The sequence below is a fragment of the Balaenoptera musculus genome, chromosome 14, assembly GCF_009873245.2.
Source record: "Balaenoptera musculus isolate JJ_BM4_2016_0621 chromosome 14, mBalMus1.pri.v3, whole genome shotgun sequence".
Taxonomy (NCBI): Eukaryota; Metazoa; Chordata; class Mammalia; order Artiodactyla; family Balaenopteridae; genus Balaenoptera; species Balaenoptera musculus.
The window spans coordinates 50,419,537-50,440,490 of NC_045798.1; the positions used below are offsets into that span (position 1 = coordinate 50,419,537).

The following is a 20,954-nucleotide window of genomic DNA, read 5'->3' on the forward strand; positions in this document are numbered from 1 at the left end:
TCTCTTTACATTAAAGCAAACTCAAGATTGAGAGTAAACAATCCCAGCTCTTTAGCACTGAGGAGATAAAGAAGGATGCTTAGTCATTTTCCAGATGCCTTAAAGAGTTGAATCATTGCCTCTGTGTTATGGGGCTTCGAGGCTAGCCCTCCATAGTCAATAGAAGAGGACAAAGAGGGATGTGAGATGACAAACAGCAACAAACAGCATTCTCCCACCGCTGCCTCTTCTGCTTATGTACTGCAGAGTGTCGGGGTGGGAGTGGGGTCCCAAAGCAAGTGATCTTATTCATTTGGAAATATTTTAACACTTTATAAAACTTTTTCTTGTCACCACTTTTTAAAATTGTAGAAAATTAGAAAAAAAGAAATCCTCCTGCCGACCCTCAGCCTGCCAATCTCATTCCTAGAAGTAAACACTATTAACAGTTTGGCCCTTCTCAACGTTTCACTTATATATAAATATCTATGTTTAAGTGTGCTTTTATGGACATATACTCTTCTTTTTTCACACAAATTCGATCATGCATTGCATTTTGGTCTGCAATTTGCTTCTCCCTTGAATTAGCGGTATATCGTGGACATCCTCCCAGGTCCTCACATGTAGATCTAAGGAAAAGAGTGACATATTCGACTACTAGTTTTAAGACAAAAAGAAACATAAACAGTTAAAAGACAAAAGAATAGACTTGAGGAGACATTTCCAACATATGTAGCAATCAAGTTTCATAAATTCAGTTATACATTAAAGCACACACAGCTCAGTCAGAAAAAGACACTCCCAAAACAAAAATAGGTGAAGGATAGGAACCGACAGAAGAACAAATAGCCAATAAAGATGTGAAAAGATGTTCAATCTCACAAATAGTTGTAGAAATACAAATTTTAATCAAAATCACTTTTTGCCTAGCAGATTCCAAAACAATTGTTTAACATCAGTAATATCCAGGGAGACTGAGAAAAAAGATGCTCTCATCCACTGTTTATAGGGGATAAAAGCTTACATTTTGAAGGGAGAGCATGATGTACTTTCTGTTCTGAGGGAAAAAGGAAGATCCATTACAGGGCATTTTCTCCTGAAAAAGAAAATGATTAAAGTTGTACAAATATAATTTAAGTTATGCAAAATAATTTCCTTTTTTTAATTTTTAGAGGGAAAACTGTCCTTTCCCTAAATCTTAAAGAAATTTACAGTATATTAAATCAATTTGAGTTTCCTGTAATAATTATTGTTTTATCTAACTACTATGATTTCTTAAATTTACATGTGTTTATTATTTTACTTATTTAGTTTTACTTACTAAGAAATCACAATGAAATGTGACCTATCTAAGCAGCCCCAGCTCATCCTGCATAAATTCATCTGTAAGTCAGGTATTTGGAATCTTGAGTCTTTTTTCCAAAGATATTATGAATTTGGCCCTCTGTTCCACATCCACCTTGCCCCACCCCCAGTCCAGCCCACAGATACCCTTTTAACCCTTAGTGGGATGGAAACCTCATAATAATCTTCCTCTACCATAGAGAAACATGGTCTAAGTTCCAGTTCAGGGTACCAGGCATACATCTTCTGCCCATGTCTTGGCAGCAGGAGCAAGAATCCTCACCCCTTTTCCAAACTCTGGGGACATACGGTGCACAGGGTTCCCATTCCCAAGAGGTACCTGAAATGATCGGGGGAGCTCAGGGAGCCCTGATGGGAGACAGAGGCTATGGTGATGGAGATCAGAATCTGATGTGCTCAGCCACCAAGTAAGGGCTGAAACAGTAGCAGCTGCTGGGGAGGCGCAGCTCTCATGGCAAAACCAGACTTTTCATCTGTGAGGTGATTCTGAAGAAGGATGACCACGCATGCTGGCTTACCTGGGATCATCCCAGTTTGTGCCAGGTCACCCAGTCTTGTTATTAATACCGCCTCTTTCACTTGTAAAATTGTCCCAATTTGGACAGTAAAGTATATGAATCCCCATCAGTTGCCATGTCTTCTTATATCAAAGGCCACTGGCCTGAGCACAATGTATTTTTTTCAGGAAATGAACCAAAGCACTTCTGAAGAGGAGAAGTCTTGGACGTTTTCTTGCTTTAGGATATCAATGGAAATGATAAACAGCATAAAAACTTGGGGAAAAGGAAAGCTTTGATTTTTTTTTTTTTCATTATCATTCTTTCTTAAGGTTCAAGAAGAAATTTAAGGAATGACTTACTAGTAGCAGCGGATTCGATCACTAACACCATGTCCTCTCTCGTGAAAGAGTTGAATTCCGGTGAGTCCCTGGTCCCCTCTCATTTGTCTGCTCATTGCAGAAGGACCCATAACTTCTGTTAGAGAGCTGCTCATTGTCAAGTATAAAAAGATTTTTTAAAGGTCTATGTGATATTTTGTTGAGATATTAGATTTTTTTAGTACCGTTTATACTTGGCTAATGAGAAGATCATGAATACATGCTCAATGCACAAAGTTTGAAAAATGCAGAAAAGAATAAATATTAAAATTGACTTGTAAATCCAGAATCCCAAGTTAGCCACTGTTAAATATATCATGACCCAAACTGACATGATGCTGAAGTTATTTTATAGGGTCAAATGTCTTATTTACTAATCTAGACTTGTTCATTTGGAATGCATAGCTATTTGAAAGAAGCGAAACTGAAATTTACCTTTGCAATATCACTAAAGAAAGATCTGTGAAGAAAATAAATAGCATAAAATTGCAGCACTCTTCATCCTAATACTACTACACAGAGTTTTAAAAACTTTAACAGCGTGAATATGCAAATAAATATCTTACCAGTTACTAATACATCTCGTCTATTCCTTAAAGCCCTCCTAGCAAGATATCTGTTTGAAAGGACTGTGGTCATATAGTTGAAATTACAACAACTGTAAGAAAGAAAGCTTTAATGTTAAAAAAAATCTGGATTTAAATTTCTTAAAACCTCTATAATTAGAATTAAAGTAATGAAAATTGTTGCTATTATTTTAGATTAAGATTACCAAATAGGATAAAAATGACAGTAGTTAATACATCATGATTAATGGCATGTACTCACTGCCCTAGCAAATGATGACTAAAAATGTTATTCTCATTGTAGGCGTTTCAAGGACTATTAGTTTATACTCATAATTTTTTGAAATATTAAGTGAATGTAATATTTTCGGTCTGTGTTTCCTAAATTAAAGTAATATTAAGCAAAAGTAACAACAGTTTTAATAAAGACTTTTATAGAGGGAAAAAACAGATGGCTTCAAGAATTAAGTCAGTTATTAAGACAAAGATTCCTTATAATATTATTGAGATAAAAAGACAATACTGTATACTAACTGATTTTGTGGTAATTCATGTCAGTATCAATTCTCATTTTGAGAAAAAATGAACGCATACTTGACTTACGTACAATAACTGGTCAGTGTTTTAATCAGCATAGGTTGGTTAATATTAAGCCTAGCCCTTTATTTGCCGATCGATCATAAAAAAATCTAGGTCATTCTTCACTTCTTCAATTGTACCTAATAGAGGCGGGGAGTGAAACTGAGAGTAATGTGGATTCTGAATTTGCACGGACTCAGTTTGAAGATCTGGTCCCATCACCAACCTCTGAAAAGGCTTTTCTAGCGCAAATCCATGCCCGAAAACCCGGGTACCTTCACAGTGGAGCTACCCCAAGTGCCATGCGTGGCGACGTGTAAGTATCTTCTGCTTGGGGGTATTTTCTCAGTAACAGAACACTCTGCAGGGAGCATAGGAAAATAAAAACATGGTTGCTTACTTCTTTATTTTGGAAAGGAATGATTCAGTTTCCTTTTCTGCCAGAAGAGGTAGAAGGGTGCTACATTTCAATTTGTCATTGTGACTTTTCCCCCTAACAATTTCCAGAGTATCAGTAACAAAAACCAACCAGTACTTATTGAGAGCCTGGCTTGCCCAAGGCACTGTGCTAATTGGATACAAAATAGTGTCAAAAGTCTCTCCCACCCTCCCAGGACTCATAGACTAGTTCAGGAGATAAATCATCCTATCTTCTGAATTTACTAGATTTGCTCTTAAAGGACCTGGTGATACTAGAGAGGTCTCTGTTCAAAGTGGGTGTAAACAGCATCATATACGCACTTGTGAATGAAATAACTAAGTGTATAAAGTCTCATTATAAAGAAGTCCAATTCGCCTGAATTATTGAATATGTATAAACCTGACCTTCAAAAGGCATTTTGCAAAGATTTTTCACCCAATTAGGCTTCTGTAGCTTGACAGGAGCCAGCAGAATCACTCACGTCGCCACTAGAATTTCTGTGACGTTGGATCAGCTCAGAGCAGTCAGGCAGAGAAAACCAAAGCTGAGAAACAAAGGCAAAAACCTAGGACAGACCTGCAGAGCCCAGCTTGGTAGGGAAAAGGGTAAAATGAAGGAAGTGATGTAAGCGGAGTTCTGAGAAATGTGGGCAGGGGCTCACCCAAATTCTGGAAAAGAGAATTGATGAACAGTTCAAAAAAAACTACAGAAGGGTGATGGTGCTTAATGTGAGAAGAACTGCAGATGAGTCTACAAAAATAAATTGGCTGTTTTAAAGACCCAGAGAAGAAACTAACCAGAGGCCTTTCTGGTGTTTTGGCTCTCCATCCAAGCAGTGAGTAAAAGGCCAGTAATAATGGGGAATTATAAATAGACATGGTTTGAAAGCCAGCTGTGAAAAGGCAGAGCGTAAGATCAAAACAAAACAGTTATAATTTTACGTGGCAGGAAGCTGCTGCTTTTAATTTCAGTTTGCTTTCTTATCCTTTCCTCTATAATTTAGAATTATTTGATTTGTTTGTTATTCAAACTGGTGAATTAATTATCAGTTTAGTCTGGTAAATACAAATCCATTTGATTTTTTTATAATTAAGCATTTGCATGGTGGTTACCTAAAATTTTCTTGATCCAGTCCTAAGGTCCAAAACTGTAACTAAGGCCACCCCATCTGCTGTCCCTGGTACACTGGTGGCAGGACCAGTTACAAACACGGCTGTGGGGCTTGGGGAGGGAAAGTTCATAGAGGCTTCGCAGACCTATTTAGGCTGACCCCAAACCTCTAAAAATAACGAGGACACAGATATAAATAAACATGAACATTGGCATTTAAGTTCCAATCCAGAAACTTCTACTTGACCACTCTTTTCATTTTAGGGGATATTTTAATATCTGTACTATCTAAACATGTACTGTGTTTTAGCCTGAGAATATTTTAGTTGTGAATTTAGGTTCAGTCCCAGGAAGAGCTTTATATATACAGGGATGAATAGATGGAGAGAGTCACACATTTAGTGAATGAGATCATTCTTATCTATTTATTTCATAGTGGAATTGGACAATTTAAATGGATTTCTTAAGTTCAGAGCTAGTATAAATTTTGAAGATCAAGAGCTATGGGTTAGAGTATTAGTCTTCCTGACATCGATCAGCTGATCGATGAGAGAGACTTGACTCTACCACAGAAATAAAGCACATGGGTGCACGTGCCTATATACATGTATAACACAAAGAGGGTTAAATTATGAACAAATGTCCTAATCATTATTTCACTAGAGGGCTTACTTCCCTTATAGAAAGTGTTCTTGGATTCCATTTTTTTTTAAGCCCCCAAATTGGAAAAACTATGTCCTCTCAAAGGATAAGCCTACCCTTTTTAAGAATGACAGACATTTAAAGGTCAGCTCATTCCTGTTAACCCTAGGAAAACTTAGAGGACGGTGATCACCAGATTGCCGTAGAAAAATTGTCTGCGAGAACACCTTGATCATATATTCCTCCAAACTTCCAAAGCTTTTTTAAAGTTTTTTCATTATGTCAAAGAAGAGACAGAATTGAAGTGAATTGAAGCAAAGAAGTGAATTGAAGGACTAAATAAATGTGTGCCCAGAACTACAGCTAACACAGGAATCCCACTCATACTTTCCTTTAAGATTTGCTCCGAAACTCCCACTGTGGTTGATTCCCAGGGTTACAGAAGATGGGGACCCATATGTGAGGCCAGAGGATGAGAACTATGAAGATGACTCAGTCCGGCAGCTGGAGAATGAGCTGAAGATGGAGGAGTACCTGAAACAGAAGCTACAGGACGAAGCCTACCAGGTACCAAGAGCTGGCCCACATCCTCTACCACTCCTGCCCCAGCCCCTCAGTAGCTGGGTCTTTTACATTACTCCAAAATTCGGTGACTTCTCCTTCCTTCCACCCTCCCTTTCTGGAATATTCTGACTGAACTCCTTAGTCCATGAATTCTAGACAGGAAAAATGTTAAATACTTCTTATAGCTGTCACTCACCATGAATTCCTATGAATTCTGAGTTGGAAAGTAAAAGAAGCCTTCCACATTAGTGGAAACATGGTGACTAACAGTCCATGATCCTCCAAAATCATTAGGAAAATGCTTTTTAAGAAGAGATACAGTCGGCCCTCCATATCCACAGATTCAGAATCTGTGGATACTGAGGTTCAACTATAAGGGACTTGAGCATCCATGGATGTTGGTGTCTGCTGTGTGGGAATGTCCTGGAACGAATCCCCCATGGATACTGTGGGATGACTCAGGGAACAAAGCTCAAGGAAATTGACTAAGCATAAATATACCTCCTCCCTTGAATCATTTGTCCTCAGCTTCCCTCACTGCCTGCCTTATATCAAATGTCAAGAAGTGAAAAAGTGGCAAACCTCACCAAGAAATGTTAGGGGAACTGTAGGCCCACATTCAGCAGGGTGTGGTTGGGCAGATTGTCATATGTACTGGAGCATATTAATCCATCTGAGAAGTCACTGGACATGACACATGCAATTGGGAATAAGTGTAATTAGCCACTCATCCTTAAGGGGATGCATTTTCCCCATGGAGATTGTTCTACTGCCATGTTTGTTTTTCTTGTATGTTTCCCTTCCCTGTGTCTTGTTGGGGTTCTGGGAGTTCAGGGGTATTTGGCTGGTTGAGACCTGCTGCCTCCCAGACCCCGGGGGTTATTTTATCATGTCAGGCTTTCTGTCCGATGGCCAGACAAGCTTTTTCCACTGTCTTAGTTTGGCAGTAGCCCTCTCTTTCTCTATTAGTGAAGGAAAGAGAAGCAGAGAGAATAAATTATCTTCTCCTTCTCATATGTTTATAGATTGTTTCGAAATATCTTCCCAAGAAGAATAGAGCAAGAGGGAAGCCCACCAACCCCATCTTGACAATATAACACAGAAGCTTTGCCTCTCTGGAATGTTCCATTAGCCTTTTCAGTTTAACAGCCACATTTCAGAAGCAACTACAATGTAGGCCTAGATAAACAAAACAAACAGTGACCAGATATGTAAAGCCGTACTTTAACGCTATAGAAACAAAGTTGCCTTGAGTGCAGACCGTGGAGGACGCTCTTTCTTTGCGACTTCTGTGGCCTATCGGTGGAAGGAAGTTAGTCTAGAAGAAGCTCCAGGGTGTCTCTGGGAACTCTGAGGGATGGCATTCCTACTCGTATCTCATTTGGCTCTGCTGCGTAGAGGGAGAGAGAGAGGTGGTGAAATAATCAATATTCTGGTTCATGCTGTTAGAGGTGCCTGTTAGACCTCCCTCTTTGAGCCCATATCAGTTTCTGGATTTTGGTGACCACAGTCAATGAAATTCTAGATTTTTTTTAAAAGAAAGAGAGTCATTTCATATATTAGATTTTTATTTATTTTAATGAATTAGGAATTTAACCTGATATGACCAAAGTGAAGGGAAATTCTATTAATAGCATCAGCTCCGATTGGAGTTCGTGCCATCTCTGGTAGATGTTAAGATCCTTCTCTCTCTCTCCTTTCCTTTCCCCACCCAGTGACTTCAAGGGAAAGACAAAGAAAAGGGCTGAGAGATAACAGGCCTGTGTGTCCCCACTCAAGATATATGCCCTGGAGAAGGTTGAAGTGGTTTTCCTTGACTGCTCTATGAGCGTATCGTTGTTGGATGGGCCAGAAAGTTACTTTCATTCCTTGGACTCTCTCTCTCTCTTTCTCTGTCTCTCTCTATCTTTCTGCATGGCTTCCAACCAAATAATTCACAAGCTTGACTACATCACAGACGTGACATGTCACCTTTCTTGTTTGTGTCCTTTGTCACCCACAGGTCAGCTTGCAAGGTTGAATGCAATATCCTTTTATCACTCTCCTCTCAAGTAAGTATCCTCTTATTTAGGAGGAAACGTGGCCACTGTACACTGGATTCTGATAACTTGTAACCTATATTCACAATCACTCTCTCTTAGGTTTTCTCTATGATAAAATATCCTCCTTCCCAGTCTATGAAGCATTTCATTATAATCCAGTGGAGATTTGGCAGGCAACCTTGGGAGTTGACTTCTACTCTATTAATTAGGAAAATTGGCATAGAAATTTCAGTAATACCAAAGATGCCCCAGAAATTCGTAGCTGTGAAGCCATTAACACTGATCCATAACCGCATCCAAGTTTTCAGCCTCTCTAGCACTTGAGAGAGAAAAGTCCAGGCTTGCTCAGCACTTGCAGAGATGAGTCAGCTCCTTAGTCCTGCTGTATTCAGGGCCCAAAAGATCAAAGTGTGTACCTTAACGAGTGAAAGCAAAAGCATGTGTTATTAAAGAAAACAAAAGAAGCAAAAACAGAGAGGAAAGCTTCTACAGCCTTATGGTTTTAGAACAGCTGATTCAAATCCATTGTGGAATTCAGCAAGATATAAATTAATTTCAGATATCATTTCTGTGGCATGTGGTCCCCCAGCTTTAAGGATCTACCTAAATACATGGGAAATCCTCAGTAATTTTTTTAATGTAAAGAGAATAGCACTTGATTGGCAGGATCGCTTCACTATAGTAGTCTGAAGCTTAGGCCCTCGACTCGAATAGACTGATTTCAAATATGAGTTCCATCAAATCTTAGCAGCATAATCTTTGACAAACTACTAGACTTCTCTGAGCCTCTGTTCCCTCTGTACAACATATATTACAATACCTACCTCATGGAGGAGTTGTACTCACTGAGATATAGCTTTTAAAGAGCTTAACATAGTGGCAGACGCACTATCATTTTATTCTGAGTACACACATACATGCCTAGCACTATGCTCAGTGCTTTACAAGAAATTCAGTCCCTGGGAGTGACTATAATTATTATGTGAGTGTATGGGAGCCCCCGGGACTCAGAACTAGCTTGCTCGCTCTAATTGTGTAAATACAGCTGGGACTCAGCTTCGTACAATGATTTGATATACCTTCGGCTACACTGTCCCATGAGACTTGACGGCTTCTCTGGCTCCAGCCAATGGCCATTTAGATGTCCCACATTACACTTCAAAGCTAATACACCTCTTACGGTCATCTGGATGCACGGTCCCAAGGACTTGTACCCACTTTAGTTCTACAGTCTTTTCCCACCCATGGAATAGTGCAGTTGATAGGAAACTCAACTCTGGCTGCTAAATTGAAAAAGCGATATATATCTCCTAAATGACATATCAATTAGTAAAGAATACATTCTAGTTCAAGCACTACTGACCTCCTGTCTTGGTCCTCAGGTTAAGATTAAGCAAGTAAAAATTAAAGTGTAATTGTTATTATGAAATATATTTTTTGAGCTGTGAGGCCCTCTTGGTGTAAAAGGGAGGATCTTATTGAGTGCGTTTTAGTCTGCCTCCCTTGGATTTGAGAATGCTACACCACATGTTCTCCTGATTCATGATGACTGCAGTGAAAAATTCCCAGGAGCTGTTTCTGAAAATATTCAGTCCAGTTATAACAAATCTAGTCCCAAAGGAGCAAGGCTTTTCCTTTCATAGCATTTTCTTTCTCTGAGCTCCCGCAATTTGATCATTTTTGTTCTGCACATTATTTAAACATCAGTAGGTAGTTCTTGGAAAAATATACTTTTCTAAAAGCCTAATGAAATGCCCTTGACATAAACCCAGATAAAAAGTGGTATTTGGTTCATGTCCATAAACGCCAGAGATTTCAGTACTCTGAAAGTTCTTAGGCCCTTTTTAAATCTTCTGTTGCCAATTTGGCAGTGAAAAGTTAAAACAGTTGTGGCCTCTGCCGCTTACTGCATCCTTACCTACCTAGCTGGCATCCCACAGAACTCTAAATATAAACCAGCCTGTCACTAAATCAGCAAATCAGACAAAATTCATTTAAGACCGGGTAGAACACTGTAGGAACTAGTAGATTTTCATCTTTGCACCTAGTTCTACCCTACTGTAATTTTTCTTGATGTAGCCAAGAAATACAGCTGAAATTGTAGAACAGTTCATCTGTTGAAATCTATCCGTTTGGACTTTCTGGCTGCACTACAAGACCAGAAATTATCCCAAAGTATATGCATCTCTTCTGCAAGGGTCCTAAAGCCGATTTCAGCAGCTCAGAGTCAATTAGACATCCACCAAGCAGAGCCCTATGTGACTAAAGGGCCAAAGGTGAAACAGCAGAGACATGGAAGACCCATCCTCTGCTCGAGAAGAGCCTTAGGCCTCTCTGAAGATAAATAGGCACTTACCAACACACTAACAAGAGTGGATAGAGTGAAACCTGACTTATTGCTTTTCAACTAGCCACATTAGAAGAAACAGTACACAGAAAGGTTAGCACTCAAATTATAGTCCACCAAAATCCCATTCCGGCCCATTCGGATCTTGGGTTGGTCCCTTTTCCATCCTTCTGGCCACATGGTACTCCGCGTGCCTTGACCAGCCACATCCTAACTTCAGAAATTGGAGGGTTGGAAGATCAAAGTGGATTTTTTAAAAAATTAGCATGGCCTTCTGATGGTGAGTCAGTGCTCTCATCTCCTTGTCCAAAGGACAACACAAATATTTCTGTTTACGTTGCTTTAACCCTCCAGATGCCTCAGGTACCCACTAGGCAAGAGACTCAGCTTGGAGGATTCTTGTCCTCTCTTCTTTCAGAAGGTGCAGTAGCCCACAGTGTCCCAGGACATTCATTCCTGATTGTCAGAGGAAGAAAGTAGAGGGTGTGTGTGTGTGCACGTGTGTGTGTGTGTGTGTGTGTGTGTGTGTGTTGGGGGGGAAGGGGTGATTCTAAGCTTCATAACCCTAATTTAGAGAGCAGTTACCATCTTTAAAAAAAATTACACATTGCTTATTCCCAGGCAAGCTATAGTCAGACAGATGAAAGTAACATGAGAACTGGTGATGAAGGACAGAGCTGCACCCACCCCTACAGAGGAGAAGACGGCAGCCTCACCTCACAGAAGAGAGGACCCACTGCACGCAGCAGCTCCCGACAGACCCCTGCCCCTAAAGACACGTTCTGCCGGCTATAGCGCAGCTAACTTTTCGTTCTCAGATTTGTAGTTCATAGATGTGTGTTTTGAGAAGGAAAAAAAAAAGACTTCTGTTCAAAGCTAACTGATCAGCTACATCTTCTGTAACATGTCTCATCCCTCAAAATGAAAACACAGGCTGAAATCCCGCGCTGCTGTTACAACGGCAGTATTAACAAGCATCTTAAACCTTTGCACATGATATTGAACCTGGTCAGTTTACAACGACAATATTAATACTGTTTATAGCTAGGAGTTTGATTTCTGAATTCTCTGAGATTTTAGCAAAACAATTGATTATATACACTGTACATTTTTTTTTCCACAGCAGTTGGAGAAAAACAACCACTTGCAATTACTCACTAAGCCCGAAGGATTTGGTTCCTGAGGGTACAGACTCAGAGCCCTAAAGCCAAGAAGGGCCCTCAGCCTGCATGGTCTGCACTTGTCTCCAAGTCTCTGAGAGCAGAGGCTTGAACCAAACACACCAGGAGAATCCAGTCTTTGGGGCTTCTTTCCAACTTGGGGTTGTTTTCTTTCAAGATACTCTAACCAATCAGCCATAGAGTTTCGTGTAAATATTTTTTTCCAAATAGAGATCATATTCCCAAAAAAAAAAAAGGCAACATTCAAATTATATAGAATCTAGTTTTTAAAATCAGCACAGATCTTCTTAAAAACTGTGAACTCTGTTTTGAAATACTCGTTACTAAAGCTGTTTATAAACCACAGGTGCCATAAGATCCCCCCAATGGACTCAAGTTATCTCTGCTCTTCCACGGGCTGGTTCCTCTCGGTTTAGCTTTAGGGAGCATGTCTCTAACAGCACCGCTCAACCGCAAGTTCCCCTATCAGGTCGTTTGAACGCCTTTCAGCTTTAAATGTACAGGCTTAAAGTGCGCTTGCAAACGTTCGCCCTCCTTTTCTTTCTGAATGTGTATTGCCTTAGCTGGCTACCTGGTGTTCTGCATGCAGCCTCCTCTGGTCACGTGAGAGGAAACGGGCTCCTCTAAGTGGAGTTGGGATTTTGCACTCCGTGAAAAGCTAATGTGCAAAAGAACTGACAAGGAAGGGAGAATGAATGACTCTGTCGATGGTCCTTTCTGAGGGCCCTCTTTGGGGAGTGCTAAAGACCTCCCTTAGGGATTCAGGGGAAATGAAAAAATCATCTTCTACTCGTGTCAAGATTTGATGAAATAAACATCCTACAACATAGTAGACGCATTATCCTTAAATTGGCAGCTTCCCTGGATTCCTGTTTCTCCCTTAAGAGAAAGAAGAGAGCATCATTTTAGAACAGTGGTTCTCACAGTGTGGTCCCTGGACCAGCAGCGTCAGTGTCACCTGGGAATTTATCAGAAATGCAGATTCCTAGGCCCTAACCCAGGCCTACGGAATCAGACATTCTGGGGCTGGGGCCCAGTAATCTGTGTTTGAATAAACCCTCCAGGTGATTCTGATGTACGCCGAAGTTGGAGAACCACTGCTTTAGAATAAAGTTGTATAATAAAATCTCTGAAAAGGCCTTATTCAGAATAAGCAAGAAAGATTCTGAGTCAACCTCAAAGCTTCAGCTATTCGGTTTTGCTTCCAGGGCTGGCAAAAACCTGCCACCTCCCAGAGTCGGTAGTTGGTGGGTGTCCAGCTGAGAAGAGACATCCTGACATCTTCCAGCTTCCTCTCCAGAGAGCTCTAAGATGTTCACGTCTCTGCACTGGGTCAGAAACCACCTCCTTGGCTGCCCTGTGGAACAAAATCGCTTGCCTTGGGGCTAGTAAAGCTCTTGGTTGGCATTAGCGAGGAGCCCAGTCTGCCCACTGATGTACTTAATCATATTTCCCTCCGGAGAACCAGCCTGACAAATGTCCCTGAGAACAGGCTGACACCAAAGGGACACAACTGCACAGTTCTCAGATTTCTTCGCACAGATGGATTTTTTTGCGGATTTTGTTGGTATATCTTAATGTTCATCTCTTTTCCACTGCCCATCCTCTGTGAACCCGTGCCTCTCTAGATGGAGCAGGTGGCCACTGGTGCCTCATACTCAGTACTTAAAACCACTACATCCCAGCTACCTACATGGCTGTCAGCTCTCAATCATAGCCGGGCAGTTCTCGAACTCAGAACCCTGACCCTGCAGGTGGCATTCGGCCACCAACTGGACCGAGCTGACAGGTGTTGTCATTTTGTGTTTCTACATCAAAATGTTTGTCTAAGGTTTGAACTGTTCTGCCAATAACCTTCCCCCGTCATAGCATTCATTGCCAACTCCATCACACGGTTGTCGAAACCATCGTACAAAGCCATTGCAAGGACTCTGGAAACTGCTGCCAATGACCAATTCCTGACTAACCAGCCACCTTTTCTTTCTCTTAGCTCCACGTCAGCACTGAGACCAGACTCAAGCACCCCTGTCCTGTAACCGAGACAAAATGGCGTGTGTTATTCTGGGTTTTTGTGGTTTGCGGTGGGTTTCTTTCCTTGGCTCTCCAAATCTACTTTTGGGGCCTGTTCTAAGTGCAAACCCAGCAGGTGCCACCCGTCCTGTCCGTTAGATCCAATTCCGTCTGGCGGGGGTTGTTTCTTTCTTGTTCCACGATGAATTGCACATCCACCTCCATTAGAGATGTTGGCCTATTAATGAGCACTGGTCTAACACAGCCAACCCTCCCCCACGGGGCCATGTAATGGAGGGAGGGAGGAGGGTGAAATCTACTGCAGGGGATTCAGGAATCAGTTGTGGTTGGTCAGGATGGAAGTCGGGGTAAATTTAGTTGGTCAGAGGGAGATGTGCTGGAGATTGTGAAAAATGGATTCTCGAGTGATCTACCATAAGGCAGGGAAGGTTCATTTGTAAGTAGTAATGTGAACTGAACTACATAAGAGTGTGGCCTTTGTTGTGATATACTATGTATTTTCTTATATGCATGAGCCAGACTGTTGCATCATAATTTAGCACTGATGTCTGCTTTTATTTTGATCATCTTTGTCCACCCTTATTAGTTCTTGGCTGTTAACTGTAAGTAGACGTTGTAAATCCCGGCAGCCTTTGGTTGCTGCAATCACCTTGGTTCAATTCCGCACAAGGAGACACAAACAAGAACTCCACCGTGTCCTCAGAAGAAAGGGCATTTTTACCTTTGAACCAAAAAGAGGGGGGGAAAAAATCAGAAGTATCACATCCTGAAGCTAATTAACTATAAGACATTTTTAATTGTGACTACTGTAATTTGACACCATTTGAAATAACCAATTCAGAGACACTAAAGATTTCACAACATTCATTGGTATGTAACAAAACTACTATTGTATGGGTTTTTTGTATTGCTGTTAAGTATTGTTTTGTGTGTATGTGTGTGTGTTGGAACCTCCTGGGGACATGTTATATTTTGAAGTGATTAAACTATTTAATTGTGTGTCTATATTTTGGAATGGAATTATTTCTTCATTAAAAAATCTTTTTAAAAACACTATATCTTGTGTATTTTGTTCCTTTGTTTCAGTGAATTTCCTAAAGCAACATGAGGTTAGTCTGTTCTAAGGAGAAAGACTGACAAGTCAGTATTTGCAGCATGAAGCATGGACCACCCATTGAGGATCAAGCAATTGAGGCCAAATACCTCACCTTTTCCTGCCTTTGGGGTTGCAGGTTTTTTTTTTAATGAGATACTATTCTGCTGCTCATGGAAAGCCTTGTTGTAATCAACATAAAAAATCCATACACCCTCGCCTTTCTTCTCTTCCTCTTCTTCTTCTTTCTTCTTTCTTTTCTCCCCCAAATTCCAAATACTGGGAAAAAATAACGAACATTTGTGTAATCCTTTACAACTTTAGAAAAAACTGCTTTATTTACATTTAATCCTCACAATATCCATTTGAGGAGCTCTTGGTCATCCAGAAGAATAACCTAGGGAGCTACCTTTGTTCTGAAAGAATCTGCAGACAAGGCTGAGATGGGAAGAAGACTGGGCATGCCATCGAACAAGAAACAGAGGGAAAACACAAGAAATTTCCCACTTCTGAGAAGATCGTGCACTTTTCGGAGGAGTTTCTGAAATTAGGCTTCTCCCTCTATCCAGTTCTATGAAGACTTCACCTCACCCCTGCTAGATCAGTCATTGGCCAAGACTAAGATTCATCGAAGGAGTTGTGCTCAATTCCTTGGCTTTGGTTTAAGTCCTACTGCTGTCTTCTGGTTGCCCTAGCAACACATATTAAAGTTTGCGAATTTTTTGTTCTAAACATTATCTGAGCTAGTAAAGGAGAACTGGGAGGCAATGGAAAGGTGAAAAGAGATTTTCAGTATCAAATTTTTTTCTAAGACATCAGATCCTGAAGCAAGACTGTGATATACACCAAGAACCGGCACAGCCCAAAACATTCCCCTAAGACTTCACTGGCATAGTCAGGAGTAATGGGGCCGGTCTGGTTGTCGAACACTGGAGCAGCTTAGGGCAAGAACCTTTTCCGGGTTTGTAGCCAACTTGGGAACAATGGTCCTCTGAAAAACAAAATCCTTTATAGTCCTTTTAAAAATGCTGGCTTTGGGGAGTTAGTGTATGAGAAAAGAGTAATGCAAAGAGATCCGAGAAGCCTCTTCATTGTAGAAGGATTCAAATATTTTAACAGGATAATAAGAAGAGTATAATTTTACCAGAAAACCTAAACCAAAGCTAAGAAAAGATACTGAAAACCGCATGTAAAACATAACTTCCTAGTTCTCACTGTCAACTACAAATGAGCATACTTGTTCAACGGCAAAGACATGTTTTTCCAGCCATTGTGAGGGTCTCTGTACGTACTGTAAACATTGAGTGGTGTAAGGGACAGTCTTCCATTTTTTTATTTTTCTAAAAAAGCACAAAGTCAGGAGGTGGAGAAAAGGGAACCCTCATATACTGTTGGTGGGAATGTAAACTGGTGCAACCACTATGGAAAACATTAAGGAGGTTCCTTAAAAAACTAGAACTACCATGTGACCCAGCAATTCCACTCCTGGGCATATAGCTGAAAAAAAACAAAAACATCAATTCGAAAAGATACATGCACCCCAAAGTTCATAGCAGTACTATTTACAATTGCCAAGATATAGAAGCAACCTGAGTGTCCATCAACAGATAAATGAATAAAGATGTGGTATACATCTATATATATACAATGGAATACTACTCAGCCATAAAAAAGAATGAAATTTTGCCACTGGCAGCAACATAGATGGACTTGGCATTATGCCAAGAGAGATCAGTCAAAGACAAATACTGTATGGTATCACTTATATGTGAAACCTAAAAAATACAACGAACTGGTGAATATAACAAAAAAGAAGCTGACTCGCAGATATAGAGAACAAACTAGTGGTTACCAGTGGGGAGTGGGGGGAGGGCAATATGGGGGTGTGGGAGGTACAGACTTTTGGGTATAAAATAGGCTACAAGGTATACTGTGCAACACAAGGAATATAGCCAAAGTTTTGTAATAACTGTAAATGGAGTATAACCTTTAAAAACAAATTTTTAAAGGCAAAGTTGTTTTTCATATTACTACTTAGCATAAAGCTAAATTGCAAATCTGTGATGGTGAGTAGTATAAAACTAACAGAATTTCTTCCAACACTGTAGCCTCATCCTGGCCTGGCCTGATGAAAGGATTAAGCTTTGTAAGTAATTGCTTGGTTACTTGTCTTACCAGACTCCACGCTGGTGGTGAGCAGGGTCCGCATTCATGTAGAACATCACCGAACCCAATGCCTCGTACAAAGTAGTTGACCAATAAATATAGAAGATATTGAAAAATAAGGAAGACACACCATTCCTCAGGCTACTCTCCTAAATATCAGTAGTCACAGCCAGGACTTTTAATGGAAGCTTTGGAAGAGGTGAAAGTCTATCTGGAATAGACTCTGGTAAGCACCGGAAGTAGGAAGTTGCGGGGCACGCCTGTACTCCACAGCCAGATGGAAGTGATGCTCGTTGGGAGACATGGAGACACTGATTTGTATGCTGATCTCCTGGCTGCAAAAGACCTGATAACAGAGCCAGGACTCCTCTCAGAAAGTGAGTCAGCAGTTTGCCTGAGACTGACCCAGTTTTGCACTGAAAGCCAAGAGTCCTGAGAAATGCCTCAGTCCCAGTCAAATCAGAGAGACTGATTGCCCAAGAAAGCAAGCAAAGAGACACTCCAGCATCAGGCAGGAATAAGTCTCGGGTGAATTCTGCATCGTAAAACAAGTAAGATATTCTCCTACAGTGGGACATTTAGAGTACAGAAAATGCTTATTCTACCATGAATGTACCTTTCTAGTCAAAATTTTAATGTTTAGCAGGACTACATTCTGATGCCCCTCCAGGATGATATTAGCTGCAGAATTCACTAAAATGAGAACATCCGTGGGTTTGTTCACTTTGGGGGTTTCTGAAATGAGATGACCTATGGATAAGACTTGTTCAAACATCTAGATGCTAAGGAGAATCTGCAAAAATCAAGTTGAATTTTGGCATAGTTGATAGTGAGCTGCTTTTTTTTTTTTAAGGCAGTGATTGACTTTGTGAATCCACATATTCTTGAGGCTACCTCAGAAATTCTGACCAGGTCATTAACTTGCCCTCCCATTTCTTTGAAGAGAGGACATTTTTCAGTTCATCTAAGAGAAGAATCAAATTCTTTAGACATGAGATCAGAGGGAGGGGCCTAAGATAGCCCTGTTTTCGCCATTTCTTTGTTCTATCCTTTCTCTCCACTGTAATCTCAATGGGGTGTTGGAACAGACTCTGGAAATAACCATATAAGCTTGGACTCTACAGAGGAAACCTGCAACCTGCCTCTTAGAGATTTTTCCATTTATTGAATCAAATACATTCTGTAAAACCTTGTGTTCTCCGTTTAAAAAGCACCACCTCATACGTGTAACTGAATCATTTTGCTGTACGCCAGAAACTAACACAACATTATAAATCAACTGTAGTTCAATTTAAAAATAATAATAATAATAAAAAGTACCACCCCGATATTTCTGGAATAGCTACTAACATATAGTAGGATTTGTATATCATTATAGAATGTCCCTATCGCGCAATTTCCAGAAGAAACTTGTTCTAACATATTTTCTTTTTAATTCTCTAAATAATTGAAAGTTTGAAATACATAATAAGCAAATTCTGGTGACCCAAAGAAACTATAGAACACACCACAAATTACATGAAAGGTCCCCACCACTTCCTGGGAGAGATGCTTCAGCAGTTGCCTCAAGTTCACCTCTGACTGAACTTTCATCCTTACTGTAGTCGATTACTCATTCAGTTCAATAGCAATTGCCAATAAAGAAATCTGGGGCTGTAGACTTATATAAGTATAAATCAGTCTTATATCAGTTTTACTTAGCTTTATGTTCCAAATAGTGTGTATTCTTTGAATGCAAAAAATATATATATGTATATATATTAAAAATCTTGATATTTTTGTATCAGTGGCAATATTCTCCTAATACATGTATCAATCAATACATACCCATTCATTATAGCAACCAAAGGCCACTGTTATCACAGTGCTGACATGGGTGGGACCCACTGTTTTCCTTGTTTGTAAATCATCAACAGATCTGACTCTTTTGGGGTTTTTTGTTTTAATTCCACTCTTTTTGGCTAAAAGAGAGCATTTACAAATACAAGGAGGAGGGCTTGAAGTTTATATTTCAATGTTAGACTGGCGATTAGAAAATATTACTAAGATCTGTAAATTACCCACAGATTGACATGGGAGCTATTGCACTGGGGAAGGACAGTATATGACAAGTCCTCCCTGACTGGAAGGCGATGGGAAAGCTTGAATTAAAACATGAGAAATGCCAGGAAAGAGGAAAAAATGTGTTGGAATAATCATGTTTATTCTCTCTGAAAATGTATATCCCTTGTGAATTATTTGTAACCATAACCTAAATCCTTGAATTTCCCACGAATCAGCACTTACTGAACAAACATAAGAGGATAAGTGATTAACATTCCCCCTCTAGGAACATCTGCTTCCAAAGGAAGTTTGGCAGAGTCTACAAGTGACGTCAGACCGCCAGGCACAAAGATTACAATCTGGTTAATTCTTGCCCTGGTATTCCTACCTCCAGGGGAGCCTGGTCTAAATCCATGAAAACCAGAGTTTGAAATGGATTACTGTACATTCTCACTGGAAAACAAACAAAAGGTTGGAAGCCGGAAGTGCTCAGAAACAGCATTTCACTGAGTCTCTTAAATATTTATACTCAACATCCCACAAAATATCCATTTGTAAAGATGTTCGGGAAAATAAAATAAAATTCCAAAGAGAAACATTTCCAGTCTTGCTGTTTACCATCTACAAGTATTTGCTGAATAACTAACTCCCTTGAAGTGTGAGAAGCCACCAGACTTTTTATGGCCCAAAGCAGGTCCACGTTATTCACAGAATAGTTATACTTCAGACACCTCGTTGGCTAATTGGGATTTCATAGGATTCTGTAGTTACTCTCTATTCACCAGCTTTCACTGAGTCTTCAGAAATTCGGTTAAGAAAGGATTTTGAGTGAGCTACCTGGGCCGGGAATTCCAACAACCACTTTTGAATGAGATGACTCATTACCACCGTGAACATTTTTAATATGGGTGGAAGGAGATAACATTTGGGTTTGGCTGTCACCTACAAAACAGTGGCTTAAGGAAAAGTAACTCCTTTGAAATTAAGGTTTCACGGATAAGACAGACTTTACCCGAAGTTAATTCAAAACAAAATTAAGCAAAACACTTCACTGAAGTCAAGTGAAAATCAGTCTTAAAGGCCAAAAACAAAGAGGGACGAGGGGGCAGATAGAGAGGAATGCAGCCTGTGTCATTGCTCGGATCCACAGGAAGAAGCGATGATTCTCCCAGCATTTGTTCTTTTCCTAGGTCAGAACTGGGTGAGTTGAAGAACCAGGATCTACCTTACAGATCTTTCTCGGGATGACATGTAATCATTCTATTGTATTCCAACTGTTGAATCACTATGTTTTGGCTATCTGTCAACATTTCATGAAGTCAGGTGATACACTGAAAAATAACGTGGCTCTGGGAATCAAGAGAACGGGATGGTAGGCTGGGGTATTTGATCCTATGCAGGTCACTTACCATCTCATTCCCAACCAAATTCTCATTGAGGGTACGGATGCCTATTTTCATTTCTTTACAGATTTATTGTGTGATCAAATAGAGTCATATTATAAAATATAATCATATAGTAATTTATAGTAATATGAATGAAAAGCATTATGAAAAACACATCAGTTCTGGCAGTTTATCTTAATTTTTTACATTCTGAGAACTTACTGTGATCAATTCCCTTCACCTCTTCTAAGAAGTCAAGGGCACTGGTTCATTTCAACAAATGACGATATTCTTCAACTGATCACCATAGAAAAACGGGTCTGTTCTGCAGACACCAATTAACAGGTGGCATCCCTTGCCTACTGGCAAGTTACCAGCCCCGCCCCCTCACTCTCCCTTCCAGTCCTCACTCAGTCAAGCAGTTAGGGTAAAGGTTACAGAATTGCAGCCGTTTCCTCTAACGTTCGAGATTAGGTTAGCTTGGCTTCCCATAAACCGGGGACCCAATGTCACTGTTAACCAAGAAGCTGAAGTAAACTGCACAGTGATTACACACCCCTTCC

General features: G+C 40.2%; 1 protein-coding gene across 8 annotated transcripts in view; it reads left to right on the forward strand.

Moving 5' to 3' along the window:
* The window catches only part of DTNA (dystrobrevin alpha), a 280,781-nt gene extending 266,024 nt beyond the window's left edge, over window positions 1-14,757 (forward strand). For 2 of the 8 annotated variants that reach the window (XM_036874584.1, XM_036874585.1), the window contains exons 17-21: window positions 2,174-2,263; window positions 3,514-3,682; window positions 5,974-6,106; window positions 8,106-8,154; window positions 11,114-11,169. In XM_036874584.1, the coding sequence (XP_036730479.1) occupies window positions 2,174-2,263; window positions 3,514-3,682; window positions 5,974-6,106; window positions 8,106-8,123 (410 nt within the window). In that variant the 3' untranslated portion in view covers window positions 8,124-8,154; window positions 11,114-11,169. Of the gene's footprint in view, window positions 1-2,173; window positions 2,264-3,513; window positions 3,683-5,973; window positions 6,107-8,105; window positions 8,155-11,113 lie in introns of all 8 variants that reach the window. The other 6 variants (XM_036874580.1, XM_036874582.1, XM_036874583.1 and 3 more) reach the window with 6 other exon arrangements.
* The last annotated feature ends 6,197 nt before the right edge of the window (window positions 14,758-20,954 follow it).